Raw genomic sequence first — 21270 nt, 5'->3', positions numbered from 1 at the left:
TACTATCAGATATTAAACTGCATTTGGCCTACTAGTGTGGTTAGGCCCTTGAAACAGTGTCTGCTGCTCTTGGGTTTGCTACTCCACTGAACAAAGCAATGCCGCCTGTTTAGTCCTGTTACCAATTTTGAACTGCATTTAGCCTACTTTATTCTTTGGCCCTATATCTGTTTCCTCCTCATCCTGCCCATTGCCCAGCCACTGCTAGATGAGTCTGCTGGTACATTGACCTAGACCACTACATTCCCCTTGTACTCTACACAGCCAGAATCTGACCCTGCTGAAAGTAAGGTTCCCCTTCCCGCATGTTATACCACCTTACACAGGGACAAAGAGGAAGGTGCAGATGAAAGTGCAGGTTCCTTCATCAGGTGGGGGGGGGCATACTCGTTGGCGACGTCACTGGCACAGGGCCCCTCAGAGTACGCAAAAGTGTCGCTGCTGGTGGGAGGCGCCCCCGCCATGCAAACACACCGCCGTACTTTGAGGGGCCCTGTGCCAGAGCCAATGCGAACGAGTGGGCCCCCCCTGCTTGCTCAGGATCACAGCACTTGCAACGTTGAAATACTTACCTCTCCCTGCTCCACCACCGTGACGTAGTCCGCATTTCCTGGGCCCACGAAAAACTTGAGCCAGCCCTACTCCCCCCCACAACTTTAGCCAAATGACCCCCAATTTCCTATGCCCAACTATTATTATAAAGTTAATTAAGATTGACAAGCTTCAGAAACAAGAATGGATGTTTTTGGCATTAAAATGGGCACTGTAGGTGTTTTCCTGGCCTCCACTCACTGCCAACTATGCTTCCCCATTGACTTGCATTGGGTTTCGTGTTTCGGTCGATCCCCGACTTTTAGCGATAATCGGCCGACTGCACTCGACTCGACTCTGGACAAAGTCGGGTTTCACAAAACCCGACTCGATCTTAAAAAAATGAAAGTCGCTCAACCCTAGTCTCCATTTTAGACTAGAAGCTGCAATATTCCGATCGCCTCTGCTACACATAGGTGATGATCAGATCACCTGTGTGTAGCAGAAATGCTCACTTGCTATGAGGGCCGACCAATTCTCCATACAGATCTTCTCCAAATCTTTCAGGGTTCATGGTTTTCGCTGTTTCAGCTCCTGCCAAAGATTTTCTATTGGCTATGACACTTCCGTACCTTGAAATGCTTTTTACGGAGCCACTCCTTAGTTACCCAGACTCTGTGTTTTGGGTCATTGTCATGATGGAAGACCCAGCCACTAACCATTTTCAATGCTCTTATAGAGGAAAGGAGGTTGTTGGCCAAAATCTCACAATACATGACCTCATCCATCCTTTCTTCAATACGGTGCAGTCATCCTGTCCCCCTTTGCCGAAAAGCACCTATAAAGTATGATGTTTTCCCTACCATGCTTCACAGGTGGGATGGTGTTCTTGGTGTTGTACTCATTCTTCATCTTCTTCCAAACACGGTGAGTGTAGTTGATGCAAATAAGTTATTTTTTGGTCTCATTTGACCATATGACCTTCTCCTATGCCTCCTTTGAATCATCCAAATGGTCCTTGGTGAACTTCAAATGGGCATGACGTGCTGGCATGAGCAGGGGAGACCTCGGGTGCCCTACAGGATTTTAATCCATGACAGTGTAGTATGTTGCTAACAGTAATGTTTATAACTGTGGTCCCAGCTCTCTTCAGGTCATTGACCAGGTCCTCCCATGTAGTTCTGGGTTGATTCCTGACCTTTCTTTGAATCATCGTTACCCCACGAGGTGAGATCTTGCATGGAACCCCAGGCCAAGGACGACTGACCGTCATCTTGTGTTTCTTCCATTTTTAATAATTGTGCCAACAGTTGCTGACTTCTCAACAAGCTGCTTGCTTATTGTCCTGAAGCCCATCCCAACCTCGTGCAAGTCTACAATTTTGTCCCTGGTGTCCTTAGGTCTTGGCAATTGGGGGAGGGATTGGAGTGTGATTGATTGAGTGTGTGAAAAGGTGTGTTTTATACAGGTAACAACTTCAAACAATTAATACAGGTAATGAGTGCAGAGTAGGAGGGCTTCTTAAAGAAAAACTAACAGGTCTGTGTGTCAGATCTATGGATCTCCTAAAAGTGAACCCGCAGAACCACGACAACGAACCTCCCAAGGGTGAGCTGGCCTGGTGGACCACCCCCAATACAGGGAGCGTTAGGGGCAGGCCAAAGGGAGACTATTGCCGCAGAAGCTGATACCGGGGAACAAGAAGTAGGAGAGGAAAGACGCGGAAGTGGCTAAAGCGGACACACAGGACAGAGTGACAATGACAGAAACCCAGAGTGGACTGGATATGGCGGATGCCCAGGACAGACGGTATGACAGAAACACAGAATGGGCAGGATATGGTGGACAGACTGGTTATGGCGGAAACACAGGACCAGCAGGATATGGCAGAGACACTGGACAAGCAGGATATGGCGGATGACCAGGACTGACAGGGTAAGGTGTAGACACAGGACGGACAGAGTATTGCTCTGGAGAGAACAAAGCACAGAGGGACCTGGGTCAAGTGAGACAAATGACAATCAGGCAAGGAGCAAAGGAAGGAGATACCTTAAATAGACCGAGTGCTGCAGAACTTCCAGGTTGAGATCCTCCAGAGTCATAGAGAGGAGGAACGGAGCATCTGCAGAGCAGAGGAAGGAAGTGCGCGTGCGCAGAAGGAGTTGGAGAGAGGACTGCGCACACGCACCCGACGGGAGCCAGGGACCGGCGGCGAGACTGGAGGAGTAGAGACTGGAGGGCGAGCGCACACCGCAGGAGCGCACAGGGTCGGGTAAGTATGTCGGCAAACAGAAAGGTGAATGGCAGGCGCAGCAGCAGGAGCGGCGGCAGACGCGGCGGTGCGAAGAGGTGCCGTGACACTGTGAGAGACAGAATTCTTGTTGATTGGTAGGTGATCAAATACTTATTTCATGCAATAAAATGTAATTTAATTATTTAAAAATCATACAAGCTGATTCTCTGTTTTTTATTTTTAGATTTAGTCTCTCGCAGTTAAAGTGTACCTATGATAAAAATTACAGATCTCTCCATTCTTTGTAGGTGGGAAAGCTTGCAAAATCGTCAGAGTATCAAACACTTATTTTCCCCACTGTATCCTTATATTACTGACAACATGATGATATTTCAAACGTGGTGAGAAATTGAAACACAAAGTATTAGTAAACTATTCAGTATTGAACAACTCATTCTTATACTCTTCCTAAAAGATGTATGCTAACTTTAAATATATTACTACACAAAAAGTCGCACGATCACATGAATGCCCTTGTATACATACTGTAGCTGCTCTTTATGTAGATGTATTAATTTAAGCATGTTAATACAGAACTTTTAGACGGTGAGTGTTGTTGTGTTCCTTTCACACTAATCAGTACACAGTGCAGTGGGATTTTATTCTTCTACGTGATTGCAGTAAATAAAATAGTTTTGACATCACTGTGCAGACGTTAAAAGTTTTACAACAATCCAGTCTCATCCCTGCAGCCAGTCAAATCTCAAGTCTACTGGAGGCATAAATGATTAGTGTTCACAATGGAATAAACATGGAAAGACCTGAAGCCCAGTCTCGTCGCTTGTAAATGCCTTGCACTTCTTCCTGTTCCCAATTTACCGTATGTTGCTGGATATAAATCTTATAGAAAAGAAAAAAGAATCCAGGGAACTGCTGCCATCAAATGCAGGTGAAACATTTCCTCTTCCCATTGTAACTTATTCTTAAAGATGATGGCCAACACCCTGGGAGAATGTCAGTCTTCTTTCAGTGCTCAATAATTTTATATGCCACCTATTACACGCTTTTACCCCAACTGTGCGCATAGACAATTCCCCCATACAGAGGAACCGTAGACATGAAGTTCTCCACTTAAGACTGAAGTCTCTGAAGTGTTTTTTTTCATGTCAAATATGTATGTGGATGTCTGGAAGACAGCCCGCTGTTTGCCACAGACTACAATGGCGTACAACAAGAAGATTCATACATGTGCAGGGAAAGGATCACACTGTTAGCAATAATAGCTTTTTTTCTATTAAACTATTTGACATTTTCGGCATTTTTGTGCTAAAAATTCTTTGACAGCTAACCTGACCTGATTATACCAAAAGGTGAAAGTGACTTTAGATTATTGCTAGTTCATCCGTTAAAGGAGTTGTCAGAAATTAATAATTCATTCTCAAATGATTCATTACTAAAAAAGTGAAACAATATGATAAACATCTAGCAGAAACTTGGTCTCCAATGGATACATGTATTTGTTTATGCGCTCCTATACAGCCAAACCTCTGGATAGATGGTGTGCACTGAAGTCTATGAATAAAGCATGTCCAGAGAGTCTCCTGTATAGAAGTTCACGTCAAAATAGGGATATTAGGTGCATGCAGTGCAGTCCCCTGGATGTATAGAAAAAATACGATACTCGACTTATGAGCATTATTTATTCATTCATTTCAATTAACCCTTTTGTGTTCATCTAACTTCCGAAGGCTTTTAACCACAGGATACTGGCTTATTATTAATACAATAATTACAGCAATTCATTTTTTCTTGCATTTACATACATTTCCCTACATATATGAAGCATATCAACAACAACTGCTAAAGTAGATTTCCTCTTTTCATATAGTGTTTTATAATCTTTAAAAGGATTTTTCTAAATGCCAAATCTGCCATCTACTCTCAAAGGAGTTGTGAAGAACTTTTTTTTTTAACCTTGAGCCTAAAAACTAACCTTCATGTAGTTGCTAACTACCTGCCTGTTGCATCCATCACCAGCTCAAAGTAGTAACCAACTGCTCCTGCCAGTGATTCGGCTGCTTCACATCAACAGAGCAGCTCTTCTTCTTCTGGGCTGCTCTGATGACAGGCGTGACTTCCAGCGTGACTTTCCATAGTTAGGCAGCTGTGAGCTGGCAGTCAATCAGCATGATGTTGACAGTCACACTGCATCAACAGAGCAGATTTGAAGAAAAGGCGCATCAATGCGACATAAGTGGAAGCCACCGTTTCGCTGGCAAGAGCAGTCTGGTAACACTCAGCAACGGCAGACACTGGCACCACACACAACAGGCAGGTAGTTTGTAACTAACGGCACCTTGTAAAAAAATAGTCCTGGATAACCCTTTTAAACTTAGGAACTCAACAGATGGTGTAGTATATTGCGATTTAGACTTAGCCTGCAAAATTCCTGCTTTAACCTCTAACAGGAAAACAACCAAACATAATCTCACAAATCAAAACACGATCTGGGTTCTTGTGATAGTTGCAAATTACCCAGAGGAAAATACAAGGTTTTCAATAACGTAATTTCACTGTGACATCCTGGAGATCTAAAGTCGCTGTGGAACCCTAGTCTAAGGAACCTAGTAACCCTAGTTTAAGGAACCCTAGTTTTCGAGCAGGGGAAAATGCCTCATATTAGCCATAAAAAAGGGCAAAGAGTCTAGCAATGGAGCAGGCCCTAAATGTTACATGACTATTTCTAATTCCAATGAACATACTAATAACAGCCCCTAAAATAATAATCTGCATTACCTTGACAATTAAAGATACCTTAAGAATTGAGATATAAATAATACATTTTTTTTAACTATTTAAAAGCATTTACATACAGTATAACAACTAATCTTGAAGGACAGTGCCATCAAACACAAGCATGTCAGAGCAATCCTCGGATGAGCAGATCAATTCATCAAGTTTGCAATTTACAGTTCACATAAACACAACCGTTCACTAGATAAATCCAAATTGATTCATCAGCTTTGAAGCTCCAAGCAGGAAAATCAAATCCCAAAATCAATCAGTTTGCTGATATCTAATATTGGACTAAACTAAAAAATAGACTTCTAAGCTGAAGATTCCAAATCTTAACCTGGAATTTAATTTTAGCCACAATAAAAATTAAAGGGGTTTTCTGTCTTCAGCACTTTGCAAGGCATTGTCATGACCAGGTAAAATAATAAAATCAGCATGTACTGCCCCTTCTCTGTTACACTGGTGATTGTTTATATCTGCAGCGGCGACATCATATTCATAGCGCTGTAGGCAATCACTGGGCTACATAGTCTACATAGGCAGAATCATGGCATCCAGTAATGCATTTTGCACACAATAAAAAAGGATAAAATCAGAATGTACTTGCCCTTTCCTTGTCCATTGCTGCTTCTCCATCAGCCATAAACACTGATGGAGAAGCAGCAATGGACTGTGGAAGGGCGAGTACATTCTGATTTTATCCTTTTTTATTGTGTGTAAAATGCTGACTGTGGAAATCTCCTTTAATGGGGTTGTCTCTACTAGGACAACCCCTTCTCATTCTCCATGTTAACTCCCGTTAAAATAAAAACATCTACACTCCCCTTCCTTGATGGCGCAATGCCAGCTGTGTCGACACTTGCATTCCCGGGGCTCACGTTAGGTTGTTATGTCCCGTGAGCCATGCGTCCAATTAATCTTGCATCATTATCTTCAGTTGTATAAGTAATCAAGAGGAGCTGCGGCTGCTTTCTTACTACCTCTTGATAACTTATATGTCTGAAGGAGGGGGCGGTGAAGCCGGCGCTGATTGTGCACAGGGCTAAAGTGATTTAACAACCTCATGTGAGCCCCGGGAATGTGAGTACCAACACCGCTGGAATGGCACCATCATGGGAGATGCGTATTGATGTTTTTATTTTATCGGGGGTAAATATGAAGAATGAGAAGGGGTTTTTCTAGTAATGGACAACCTCTTTAAAAATATGTTGCAAATTAACCTATTAACCAAATTAGCCTATACATACAATACTTGCATCTTAAACTCCATTTCATGGTCATTTCATGGTCATAGAGGTTTCTAATTGCTTCAGAGGACCCTCTTGTGTAAAGGAGCTTCTATGACTCCTGTATTGCCTGCACGTTCGATTTAGTAGCTGAAGATATTAACCTACCCAACAATATATCAGCAATGTGCCAAAATTCCATTGTAGCATACATATACATGCTTAAATCAACAATTATTCTGTTACATGATGAATTTAAAATTAATATGGCTTACATACTTCCTACACTAGAAAATTAAATAAGAGTCTGAAATTATAGTACTTCAAGCATTTTCCACATTTAATCGATACAACTGTTCCAATTTTCAATCAACGAGCAATAGATTTACCTTAATGGCTAATATGTTACAGGAGTATATATATTATCCAAACATCCCAAATTTTAAGGAATCTAATTTCTCACTATACAAATTCAATACATTGTAGCATTGTAGCACAATCAAAGTGGTTCATATGCCATCCATGTCAGGATATGTGCAGCCAAGTGGAAATTAAGGAAAGACATATCTGTATGTGCAAATTATGGTTCACAGCCTAGACTAGTCGTATTGTGTCTATCATCCTGATCTTGTCTGCCTGCTGATTCTATCGTTTTTTCCATCGATCTGGTTTTGATTTCACTTATTATCCATTCCACTTTCAACTCACTCCATCAGGCAGCAGATACTCATTGAACACAACAACCATTGCAGCAAAGGTTAGATTTCTGGAAAGTGGTGGAAAAATTAACACTAAAGTTTTCTATGTGACCTATTAAGTACTGTCCATATGAGTTGCCAGATTCCTTAAACAGTCTCATACTTATACTGACTTTTCCACAGTTCACATTGTAAGATATTGTAAAATGCCCCACTGCTAACAGACAACAAGTTGATGGTTTTGTTAGTGTGTGATTTCTGAATGAGACATGAGCTGTATACCAGGGAAAGATAGATAACTACCTTTTGGGAGCCACAATAATGGCAAACTGCCAACTCGAAAATGTATCTATGAAACCATGTGCCAAGACCAATTATCTAGATACAGGAAACATTTTATTGTTAACTAGGGTCACCGTTCCACTCCTTCAAGACAATCGTCTGTAACGATCTCAATGCAATACCAGTACTAATAATGTAGGGTCCCTGCCATTAGTCTTAAACTTAAGAGTTGGCGTCTTCTGCTCATCCTGGCCCTGGTCCGTTTCTGCGCCGCCATCTTGTGACCACAACTTCTGACGGACCGTAAGTCAGAGATAACGGTAACAAGTTTTCAATGTAAGTCTACGAGAATCTCATTCTGACCCCGTTCTGGCTCTCATAGACTTACATTGCTTGTGACTGTTGAATCACTCATCAAACACTGGTGTACTCCAGCAGTACACAAACTGCTGGAGACCGACTAGAATGGCGCAATTAAAAGATAAAGACAGAGGCTGGTAAGTATGAGACTAAGTGCAAGAAACTTAGATTAGTAGCCCGACTCCAGCTCTGCAATAACAAAAAAATGCTGGAGTGGTGCTCTTGACTGGAGCACTGGTTCTTAGTATTGGTGACCCTAATTGTTCCAAATAGTACTCACAACTGCCTGTTGCCACAATAGGACCTTCCTATGGAGGCGTGCTTATGGAAATTATTATACCCCGAGGATGAAATTCTTTTCTCTATTGTTCTCATTGTACCCAAGACCAACATGACCCCAACAGAACAGAAAGAGGATTCATGTTGGGGAGTTTAGTAATAGTGTAATTTCCATAAAGCATTTTTATCAAATAAAGTTTATAAATCTAGTTTTGCAAACATATCAGTGTGACCTTTGTAAAAAATAAAAATTCTGACTCTTGTGAAACAAACATGCCAGTGGCAGGTTCTTTGATAAGAAAAATGAATCAGCTTAATACTTTTTATGGCTTTTTGATTTTGATTTCAATTTGATTCTTAGCAGGGGATGCCCCTAATTCACAGCCTTACGATATATTAAATATTCTAAAAAAAAATACCCACTGAGTTGTTATTGTTGTAATTGCTAAATCAAATCAGCCGGTAATGTAAAAATGATTTAAGTCAAAGAAGAATTTTATATTTGACGTCTTTTAAATGACTATTCTAAAGGTATTTTAGTCCTCGTGTATTATCTGTGTAGGAAATAACTGCCCATTTGTATTTTCATGTAATTATGATTTATTGTACGCTAATATAACGAACTTTAATATTTCTAGCTGTCATTAAAATTAGTAGCTTTCAGCCCAATGTAAATAATGAGGTTGTTTGGGATTGAGATATTAATGATTTATCCTAATGATATGTTACAAATATCAGATGAATGGGGGTCGAACACCAGGTACCTCCACTAATCAGCTTATACTTGCTGCTATGGCCGCCAGGAGTACGCAGTGTACTGCAGTTCAGCTCCCATTCATTTCAATAGAAGCTGAGCTGGAGTACCAAAGAACATCCACTAGACACTGTACAAAGGAGATATGATGTTTTGGCTATCTTCATTGTGCACTTCCAATGGCAATAGCTGGTTAGTGTATGTCTGCAATATCTCAGTATCAAACAGGCCCTTTAAGGAAATTATTATATACATGTATTCCACATTTCCTGTAAATCTTAAATAATGTATATATAAAGACTGCAAATCACATCTCTGCTGGTAGGGACCAGGGAACATGTAATAAAGTGAGGATATACGGAAAATTGTTGCACATTAGTAAGTGTATTTTACTCCTCTTCACCTAACTCATTAGGTCAAACAATGGTGCAACATATCAAGATGTATCGTGGGCAATAGAAACTGAGCCACAAGAGCAGCTGGAGGGTATAGCTAACAAAATTGTAGACTTTGTACTTAAAAACCCTTGTTTATCAACAAGAAGATGAAAACAATGCTAATCAGTTACTTAAAAATGATTCTATCCCCTTATTCGTGGAATACAGGATAACTTTCCGATCGTTGAGAGTCTGACCGCCATGGCTCCTGAAAATTGGGGCTGTGATGAGTCTTGGTTGAGTGGAGCAGATGTGTTGATCCTGCGCACTACTGCTCCATTCACTCTTAGTGGAAAAACCAGAGATTGCCAGGCCTTGCGCTCAGCTTATCCTTGGTATTCCCGTTAGAATAAATGGAGAGGCAGTGCGCATGATCGACCTCCGCTCCATTCAGCCAGGCACCTTAGAGCCCCAGTTCTTGAGCTCAATGGGGATCCCAGCAGAAACAAAGGAAGTAGGTACAGTACATCTAAGTGGATCCACTCTTGATTAATAGGGTACAGTTTGCCAAAGATAGAACCTTAAAAACAATAAGCAAATACCCTCAAAAAGCATAAAAGCCATCCTACTACGACAAGCTATACCCAATCAGGATGGTCAATAACTCTTGCAATTCACCTTGCATATGTGCCAGAAGACCTCAAAATAGACCTGGGCAGAGCAGGACCCAGTTCTGACCTGCCCGATTCTTGAGATCGATGGGGGTCTCAGCACTAACAAAGAAGTAGGCACAGTACATATGAATAGACCCACTCTTACTATATAGGACCCAGCCATGTTTGCCAAACGTAGTAGAAGAAAAAAGGTATGTATGATTGTGCATATTTATCATTATATTAAATAGATGATTTAAGACAAGTACTCCTTACATACTTAAAAATCATTTTATCTGTAGCTAAGTTTTTTTTTTCTTATAAACAGAATGCAATAATTGATACCATATGGGCTTGGAGGGTAGTGATGAAAAAAACAAAATAGAAAATTATATTTACAACTTAGTTAAACCCCCGTTCTTGGTATGTAAGGTGCCAAATTGTTCTCTATGAAAATATTAAGTTCATATATCAACATTTTCATCATGCAAAATGGCATATCAAGCTAAAGGCTCAACATTAGCTTTTGCCTAATACTTAAGCTCTACTGCCTTGATGTACGTAGACACATAATTGGAAGAGTTTCAATGGTTATGTTCACCGTTATCATTATCTCTGCATAATTTCCAAATGTTCCAGTTCTACCTCAATTATACATTTCTGGCCAAGAAGTGCTCCTTCTCATTCTGTTAATTACATGCCCTAGTTGTTGCTTGCTAGCTTGCCAGCAGGAAGATATCCTTTTGTTCGGAGATTTTATTTTGCATTGGCCACATGCTGCAGTGTAAACTGTCATATGCCGTTACTCTGCTTACATACAGTATAAGGATATATTAATTTTGGATTATAAGACGTTATGGACACATCCCAACTTTATCAGAATCCAGTGCATAGATTTATGCAACTACAACTGTATTCATATATTTTAACTATTAGTTCATTTTCGCACGTGTAATATTAGTAGAATGATTTAGCTGTACAGTGTATAAGTACATAGTGACATGCACATGACGCAGAACTTACCCTGTCACCTTTAACTCCTGGAAGACCAGAGGGGCCAGGTAGCCCTAAAAAGCCAGGATCACCTCGTGGACCCTTTAAAAAAAACACTGACATTAATATTCTAGCACATAAAGCCGATACTTTGTTGTTCTTCAAATGCAAATTGTATTATTTTAAATAGGCAAAAAGGAAATGCCAGTGATGACTGTTTATTCTTGGCTTCCCCTGTGCGCTACGATCCCCAAGGTTTACATTCCTTATGAACAGTGTTTTCTTTCAAAGAGGACCCTCTGTGCCGATGCTATGTAAATACCGGCCAGCCTGCATAGAAAGGGGGCATTCATCGCCATGCTCATTACTTCCAGACAGAGAACATCTTTTCACTTTGCTGCTCTGAAAATCGCAATATTTTCTTTCCCTAAAGAAAGCTCATTGCTCTTTGTAATTATTCCAACCGGCTTGTATTTGTAGCATTTTTTAGGATATTTAGATTTTTTAAAGATGTCTTTCTTGGTGCTTCAACACAAGAGATATTATTAAAAAATCTCAGCTTAAATATGGTTTTACTTACTAGTTTTCCAGGTGGTCCAGGTGGGCCTACAGGACCTGACTCGCCCCTGTCACCCTTAATTAAAAGAACAAAACAGATAGATAACATACATAAGCTGTAATGCCAATGGAATACTCTCATACATCACAGATGAAACACAATCACGTGCATTACATAATAGTCAGTAAGGGTCTATCAATTCAAGAAAAGTCAAAAGAACAAAGTCACAAAAGCCCCCTCGCATTTCTTTGCCATAGCACTGCTCAAGTCAGTCACTGGTATTTGCATATGAGTCCAGTGGGCGGTCCTTTCAGTGATTGACAGTCTTCCCTGTATGAATATGCATGCAGAGAGAGCTGTCAATCACTCAGTAGGACCGCCCACTGGACTTATATGCAAACTATTCGAGGGAGTTCAATGAATAAAATACAAGTTATACTGAATCTTTTCCAACAAACTCATTCAACTTCTCCTTCTCTATGCTATGCTGCCTACAGTTCAGAATGTATCTCTTAGTGTACAGGGCGCAGCAGTTGTGATACAATCAGAGTTCCTAAATGTAACATGTAGCAGAGCTCATAAAGGTAGCCCCGCCCACACCACAGCTTTTTGTGTACATAATCTATAGACAGTAAGCTGATTATCAGAGGAGGGGGCGTGGTCGGTCTAGCAGGAGCTTGAGCTCTAGTCCGAGTAGTGATAATGTCCTAGTGATAAAAGCTTAATTGTAAGGAAACAACAGCACACACCCTAATAAGTGGCACATTTCTGAAATATGTGTTTTAACCCCTACAGCATGCTGTCCTTAGATTACATAGCAAAACACTGCTGACAGATTCCCTTTAAGATTTCCATTTAAATTAAAAATATGCAATGGTGCCATCTACTCTATACATGGCTGTCCTGTTCATATCAGGGCACTAACCTATCAGAATGCAAACACATTTCCAACACTCTGCAGTTACAATGTTGAAAATCTGTAAATAACATATTTTACTTATCTTGTATTATGTTAGTTACTGTAAATGATATTTTATTTGTGAGACAGAACTGTAATCTGAAAATTGTGCTGACAGTAATAGAGGGAAAGAAGAATCAAAACTGTCCTATCCTTAGTTCTCAAAGGAGATAATCTGCCACCAAAAGTATCTTACTTCCCTCTTTCTCTTAAAGGGAACCTGTCAGTCAGTACATTTTTACACATAAAAATAATGATATGGCTGTGTAAATGTACATCCGCCACAAAAATTAAACTTTTTCGGGGATATCTAATGTGTATGACATTAAAAATCTAGCAAAGAAGCCATATGCACATCGGGCTGGATGGGGATGTTTCAGCATACATGGAACATGCAGCCCAAGGGCATTGTTATATTTGTAGTGCATTTTCAGCATTATGTAAAAATGTGCTGACAGGTTCCCTTTAGGGCTTCACGTGACCACAGTTCGCTCAGTGCCACTATTACATAGCACCGCAATACAAGTGAATGGGGCCACACTGCAAACACCAGGGTACTGCAACTGCGACAAATGAGTCACAAGACGTCCGACATCAGATTTCTTGCAACTTCCTCGTCACAGTATCTTCGGGGTCGCAATGCATCCCCATCCAGTTATATTGCACTTCATTGTAGCAGCGGCACTGAGCAAATTGTGGTCACACAACATGTGTCGCGGCCAAAGTTGCCATGTAGCCCCAGCTTAAAGGGTTTTACGAGTCTTTTTTTTAATTACCAGTAAAAAGCACCCTGATTAAAGAAAATATAAAATAAGCTATACCTACTACCAGAATCTGCTCCCTTATCTAGCCCTGCCATTTATTTAGTACCCACCAGACTTCATGACCACCAATCACCGGACTATTGAGGCTTTAGGTTGGATGCAATGTCAGGTGACTGGTGGTTGGCATGTCATCATTTCCTGTCTGTTGGAGACCATCAGACCACTGGACAGGGCTTAGATTTTGGTAGTACGTATAACTTACTTGTTTCAGTTATCAGGACGGCTTCATACTGGTAATTAAGAAAAAGAACAGAAACCCCTTTAGTAACATGCTAGGATGAGTGAAGTGTGAATAAATTTGGGGATTCATGAGGAGTAGCTATTTTGGCTGACCACTATCTAAGGTCTATCTTTACAATTAGAGCTTATGTGCATTGTTACACGAGCAACTGTAGAGGGAAGCAAAACTATTTACAGATTTAAAAGGAATTTGTTACCAAGGTTTTGCCACCTAATCTGAGAACAGCTTACTGTAGAGACTGAGACCCTGATTCCAGCAATGTGTCACTTAATGGGCTGCTTGCTGTAGCTTTGAGAAATCCCTGTAAATTATCAGTGGGAAATAATCACTGAAGGACTAGTAAATCATTTCGCTATGTAATCCTTCATATTCAGCGCAGTATATCCTTGTTGCACCACTGAATTACCCAGATAAGTAGACCAACAAATAGAATATGGTGTACAACCAAAATACAACATATATCCAAAGAAAGGGAAGTACCACTCAAAATACGTAAAACAGGAGATACTTTATTAATATATTTCTTTTAAAAAAGAGAACAAAAATAATAATAAATATGTATGATACTCATAAACAAGAGGGCAAGGCAAAGAAAACCAAAGCAATCCAACACATGAGAAAATATTGTACATCCAGCAGTATGGTTTTTAAAGTAAGTACATTGTGCACACCAGCAGGTGTCACTACCGCTCACATAATAGTATAGAGGTAAATGAATCACAAAATAGTGGGAGTTATCATGAAAAAAAGTGTCAGTGCATAAATCGCTACAATAAATAAATATACATAAAGTGTCACTGCATATATAAGCCTGAGATTGAATAAAGAATTAAGCGGTCAGGCCCCTAGAAGGAATAAAGTGTCTATGCATGTGCAAATCTAGGAGTCAAGTAAACCAGTAAAGGCATGGCATAGCAGCAAAGTTGTAACACATAAATACCTGCTGGGGAGTGGACCGCAATGGGCAGGGAAACCCCGACGCGCGTTTCGCAACGTAGCTTCTTCCTGGGGGTCGTGGTCACGACCCCCAGGAAGAAGCTACGTTGCGAAACGCGCGTCGGGGTTTCCCTGCCCATTGCGGTCCACTCCCCAGCAGGTATTTATGTGTTACAACTTTGCTGCTATGCCATGCCTTTACTGGTTTACTTGACTCCTAGATTTGCACATGCATAGACACTTTATTCCTTCTAGGGGCCTGACCGCTTAATTCTTTATTCAATCTCAGGCTTATATATGCAGTGACACTTTATGTATATTTATTTATTGTAGCGATTAATGCACTGACACTTTTTTTCATGATAACTCCCACTATTTTGTGATTCATTTACCTCTATACTATTATGTGAGCGGTAGTGACACCTGCTGGTGTGCACAATGTACTTACTTTAAAAACCATACTGCTGGATGTACAATATTTTCTCATGTGTTGGATTGCTTTGGTTTTCTTTGCCTTGCCCTCTTGTTTATGAGTATCATACATATTTATTATTATTTTTGTTCTCTTTTTTAAAAGAAATATATTAATAAAGTATCTCCTGTTTTACGTATTTTGAGTGGTACTTCCCTTTCTTTGGATATTTGTTGCACCACTGATTGGTTGTGCATGCTAGTCTTGATGAATTTGCATGCTGGAGTCAGAGGTGCCTAATTCATTAAGATTCACACGCCTCTTAATAAATCTTGCACATCTGAAAACTGGCGCTTGCTTTGCCACAATTTTTTTCCAATCAGGGACTGGGGTAACATTTCTGGTATACGGTACACAGCTCATTAAGAATCATGCCTCCATTCCACCACCCCCATTTTGCTGGAGCTGGCTGAAACTAGTGTAAAAACACCAAAAGTCAATACATTTTTGCTCACTCTCGAGTTGTGCAAAAATTTAGTAACTTATCGAAGTGTTTTACACCAAATGTCATATGTTAACACTTTGATGAATTGGTGCCATAGTGCTTAAACCATAGAATTAATTACCAATTTTTGGCATTATTTCACCAAAGTCTAAGTGAAAACACAACGGAAAAATCATCTCGTTTGTTGAATGATTGAATCTTTTTGTCTTTCTTTATTTAGAATGAAATTGCAGAAGTTTAACCTAAACATTAAGATGTAATTTTAGCCTTACAATTTTGGCAAAGATAGCATATCGATATATACATACTGACTCTTCAGTACATACTATGAAGCTTTAGCACCCTATCTACCATTCTATACTGTTATAATGGTAGCTACTACGATATGCACACAATTTACAATACATTTTTACTTTCCTTTACACAGGAGTTCAGACAGGTCTTGACTAGTGTTGAGCATTCCGATACCGCAAGTATCGGGTATCGGCCGATACTTGCGGTATCGGAATTCCGATACCGAGTTCCGATATTTTTGTGATATCGGAAATCAGAATCGGAAGTTCCCAGTGTATGGTTCCCAGGGTCTGGAGGAGAGGAGACTCTCCTTCAGGCCCTGGGATCCATATTCATGTAAAAAATAAAGAATTAAAATAAAAAATATGGATATACTCACCCGTCCGGCGGCCCCTGGACCTTACTGCTGTTAACCGGCAGCCTCTGTTCCTAAAAATGAGGAGTTTAGGACCTGCGATGACGTCGTGGCTTGTGATTGGTCGCGTGAGCGGTCACATGAGCGGTCACGCGACCAATCACAAGCCGCGACGTCAGCTGCGACGTCATCTAAGGTCCTAAACTCCTCATTCTTAGGAACGGAGGCTGCCGGTTAACAGTGGTAAGGTCCAGGGGCCGCCGGACGGGTGAGTATATCCATATTTTTTATTTTAATTCTTTATTTTTTACATGAATATGGATCCCAGAGCCTGAAGGAGAGTTTCCTCTCCTTCAGACCCTGGGAACCATCCAGGATACCTTCCGATACTTGAGTCCCATTGACTTGTATTGGTATCGGGTATCGGTATCGGTATCGGCGATATCTGATATTTTTCGGGTATCGGCCGATACTATCCGATACCGATACTTTCAAGTATCGGAAGGTATCGCTCAACACTAGTCTTGACTTTATGCATACAGTTATGCTTAAAAGATTACATACCCTGGCACAATTTTTGCATTCTCTGCCTTTTTTCAGAGAATATGAATGATAACACCAAAACTTTTCTCCACTCATGGTTAGTGGTTGGATGAAGCCATTTATTGTACTACTTTGTTTTCTCTTTTTAAATCATAATGACAAACCAAAACATCCAAATGACCCTGGTCAAAAGTTCACATACCCTGGTGATTTTGGCCTGATAACATGCACAGAAGTTGATACAAATGGGTTTGAATGGCTACTAAAGGTAACATCCTCACTTGTGACCTGTTTGCTTGTAATTAGTGTGTGTGCATAAAAACTTAATGAGTTTCTGGGATCCAGACAGACTCTTGCATCTTTCAACCAGCCACTGACGTTTCTGGATTGTGAGTCACGGGGAAAGCAAAAGAATTGTCAACAGATCTACGGGAAAAGGTAGTTGAACTGTTTGAAACAAGAAAGGGATACAAAAAGATATCCAAGGAATTGATAATGCCAGTCAGCAGCATTCAAACTGTTATTAACAAATGGAAAATCAGGGGCTCTGCAAAAACAAAAACACGGTCAGGTAGACCAACAAAAATGTCGTCCCCAACTGCCAGGAAAATAGTTCGGTATGAAATAAAAACCCACAAATAACATCATCTGAAATACAGGACTCTCTGAAAACTAGCAGTGTGGCTGTTTCAAGATGCACAATAAGGAGGCACTTGAAGAAAAATGGGCTGCATGGTCGAGTTGCCAGAAGAAAGCCATTACTGCGCAAATGCCACAAACTATCTTGCTTACAATAAACAAAACAGCACAGAAACAAGCCTCTAAACTTCTGGAGCAAGGTAATTTAGAGTGATGAGACCAAAATTGAAATTTATAGCCACAATCATAAACGTTACATTTGGAGGGAGGTCAAAAAGGCCTATGATGAAAGGATCAAAATTCCTACTGTAAAGCATGGAGGTGGATCGCTGATGTTTTGTGGATGTGGTTACATTTGGAGAGAGGTCAACAAGGCCTATGGTGAAAGGAAAAAGCACGGAGGTGGATCGCGGATGTTTTAAGGATGTGTGCGCTACAAAGGCATAGGAAATTTGGTCAAAGTTGAAGGAAAGATGAATGCAGCGCATTATCAGCAAATACTGGAGGTAAATTTGCACTCATCAGCTTGGAAGCTGCGCATGGGACGTACTTGGACGTTCCAACATGATAACGATCCAAGGCCAAAGTCGACCTGTCATTGGCAACAGCACAACAAAGTGAAGGTTCTGGAATGGCCATCTCAGTCTCCTGACCTCAATATCATTGAGCCACTCTGGGAAGATCTCAAGCGCGCAGTTCATGCTAGACAGCTCAGGAATTTACAGGAACTGGAGGCTTTTTGCCCAGAAGAGTGGGCAGCTTTACCATCTGAGAAAATAAAGAACCTCATCCACCACTACCACAAAAGACTTCAAGCTGTCATTGATGTTAGGGGGGGGGCAATACACGGTATTAAGAAATGGGGTATGTGAACTTTTGATCAGGGTCCTTTAGATGTTTTGGGTTGTCATTATGATTTAAAAAGAGAAAACACAGTAGTTTGACATTAAATGGCTTCACCCAACCACTACCCATGAGTGGAGAAAAAGTTTTGGTGTTATGTTTCATATTCTCTGAAAAAAGGCCAAGAAAGCAAAAATTCTGCCTGGGTATGTAAACTTTTGAGCACAACTGTATATATATATAAAGTATAAACTGTGATATTTTTGCAATCTCAGTTCAGAACATTCTGAACTATAAAGGACTGGTCCTCGATCTTTATTACCAATTAACTCTAACAGAAATTTGACATTTAAACACAAAAAGAAAGATTAGTGCTCTACTATGTGTTCTCGGTCAGTAGTCCTCTAGAATTTTGGACATTTTCCATATTTGATATCCAATAACTCCTGGTACTAAACACAAATTAATGTTTTGGATTCTCTCAAATCTGCTTCTTTAATACTCAGTGCAAATTATAAGATTTTTAATTGAAATTTTTGGAAGAAGTGTTAGCAATAATCTACAAGCTGTCTTTAGGGAATATCTACCTAAAGGTCAATGTTGTGTCAAATAACTGAATGATCTCTAAGATTGTTTACTTACTGAAGGTCCAACAGGTCCTGTTGGGCCGACTTCTCCTTGAGGTCCTTGATCACCCTATATAGATATAAACAGATGGTCATCAGCTTTGAATGTTCAAAAATGAGTCCCACTTTAAAAATGCTTGAGCACATGCATTTTTGGGGATTCGTTTCTCATAGATATTAATAACTGAGGATCATATTTTCTTGTGTTGGTATGAGGTGATTGACAAAAAACATTGCAGAAAACTAAATTAAATCTTACAGGTTTACCAGATTTCCCCATTAATCCAGCTACACCCGGAGAACCAGAGTTTCCCTAAAAAATAAGAGAAAAATAAGAGAGTTAGGAATCTGAAGCATCAATACTATGTCAGCATACATTTAGAAAATGACCTATACCCTTAAGAACATTCCAGGCAAGATAGCACATTTGGGATAGACATACCTAAAAGAGAAGATTTGTGGAAAATCCCCGCAAAATAAACAGAATATAGTAACTGGGGGCAAAGTACATTGCAGTCTAACATATTTAACATCATTTATGGCAGACATTAGTGCAAATTATAGTTCAAGTCTACAACAGGCCATGGCTGGCATAGATTTGAATTTCTTGCGCATGCGGAGCACCTACTTTTAAGATGCATACGCATCATACAACAAACAGCTTTGCATAAAAATGCAAGTTTAAAGGGTTTATCCAGGACTGTTTCATTTTTTTTCTTCAGTAGGTAGTTGCTAACACCTGCCTATTGTGCCCAGAGCCCATCACTGCTGGTACAGAGCAATCACTGAGCCACTCCTGCCGGCAATTCTGTGGCTTCAGCTAGCTGACATCACATTGACACAGCAGCGGCTTTTCTTCCACTCTGCTCTGTTGATGGGGGATGCCATGTCATGCTCATTGACAGCTGGCTTTCTGCTGCCTAACCTCGGAAAGCCAGCTATCAATCATCATGACTTCGGCAGTCACACCCCGCCATTACAGCAGAGTGGAAGAGGAAGAGCTGCTCTATTGATGTGGAGCAGCTAAATTTTTGGCAGGGGCGGCAGTTGACCGCTGAGTCAGCAACTGGTAGAAAAGGCAGGTAGTTGCCTCTGTTAACAAATGTTAGTTTATAGGCTCATAGTTAAAAAAGTTATGGACAACGTCTTTAATAAATTCCCCCTAAGGAAGAATACACACGTGGTCAAAATTGTTGGTACCCCTTGTTTAATGACAGAAAAACCCACAATGGTCACAGAAATAACTTGAATCTAACAAAAGTAATAATAAATAAAAAATCTATGAAAATGATTAAATGAAAGTCAGACATTGCTTTTCAACCATGCTTCCATAGAATTTTTAAAAAATAAAACTCATGAAATAGGCCTGGGCAGAAATAATAAAATCTTTAACTTAATATTTTGTTGCACAACCTTTTGAGGCAATCACTGCAATCAAACGATTCCTGTAACTGTCAACAAGGTTTCTGCACCTCTCGACAGGTATTTTGGCCCACTCCTCAAGAGCAAACTGCTCCAGTTGTCTGGTGTTTGAAGGTTGCCTTTCGCAGACGGCATGTTCCAGCTCTTTCCAAAGATGCTCAATAGGATTTAGGTCAGGGCTTATAGAAGGCCACTTCAGAATGTCCTCTTAGCCATTCTTGGATGCTTTTAGCTGTATGTTTTGGGTCATTATCCTGTTGCAACACCCATGACCTGCGACTGAGACCAAGCTTTCTGACACTGGGCAGCACATTTCTCTCTAGAATCCCTTGATAGTTTTGAGATTTCATTGTACACTGCACAGATTCTAGACACCCTGTGTCAGATGTAGCAAAGCAGCCCCACAACATAACAGAGCCCCCTCCATGTTCCACACTAGGGACAGTTTTATTTTCTTGACATGCTTTATTTTTCCATCTGTGAACATAGAGCTGATGTGCCTTGCCAAAAAGTTCAATTTTTGTCTCATCTGTCCATAGGACATTCTCCCAGAAGCCTTGTCCTCCCATGAAGTCCACTTTGGCTCATACAACGACATATGGTGCGATCTGACACTGATGCTCCTTGAGCTTGAAGTTCACCTTTAATCTGTTTAGAAGTTTTTCTGGGCTCTTTTGTTACCATTCATATTATCCGTCTCTTTGATTTGTCATCAATTTTCCTCCTGTGGCCACGTCCAGGGAGGTTGGCTACAGTCCCATGGATCTTAAATTTCTGAATAATATGTGCAACTGTAGTCACAGGAACATCAAGCTGCTTGGAGATGGTCTTATAACTTTTACCTTTAACATGCTTATCTATAATTTTCTTTCTAATCTCCTGAGACAACTCTTTCTTTCGCTTCCTCTGGTCCATGTTGAGTGTGATACAC

The 21270-nt window shown here is 40.4% G+C and overlaps 1 protein-coding gene across 2 annotated transcripts in view; it reads right to left on the bottom strand.

Annotated features, from left to right (window-relative positions):
* COL9A1 (collagen type IX alpha 1 chain) overlaps positions 1-21270 on the bottom strand; it is a 217546-nt gene that overhangs the window by 47355 nt on the left and 148921 nt on the right. For both annotated transcript variants that reach the window (XM_077289959.1, XM_077289960.1), the window contains 4 exons: positions 19177-19230; positions 18934-18987; positions 11763-11816; positions 11213-11284 (listed from right to left, as the gene is read on the bottom strand). In XM_077289959.1, coding sequence (XP_077146074.1) covers positions 11213-11284; positions 11763-11816; positions 18934-18987; positions 19177-19230 — 234 coding nt within the window. The remainder of the gene's footprint in view (positions 1-11212; positions 11285-11762; positions 11817-18933; positions 18988-19176; positions 19231-21270) is intronic.

Source organism: Ranitomeya variabilis, chromosome 2, assembly GCF_051348905.1.
Source record: "Ranitomeya variabilis isolate aRanVar5 chromosome 2, aRanVar5.hap1, whole genome shotgun sequence".
Taxonomy (NCBI): Eukaryota; Metazoa; Chordata; class Amphibia; order Anura; family Dendrobatidae; genus Ranitomeya; species Ranitomeya variabilis.
The sequence above is the reverse complement of the archived record's forward strand: the minus strand, read 5'-3'. Positions and strand labels throughout refer to the sequence as shown.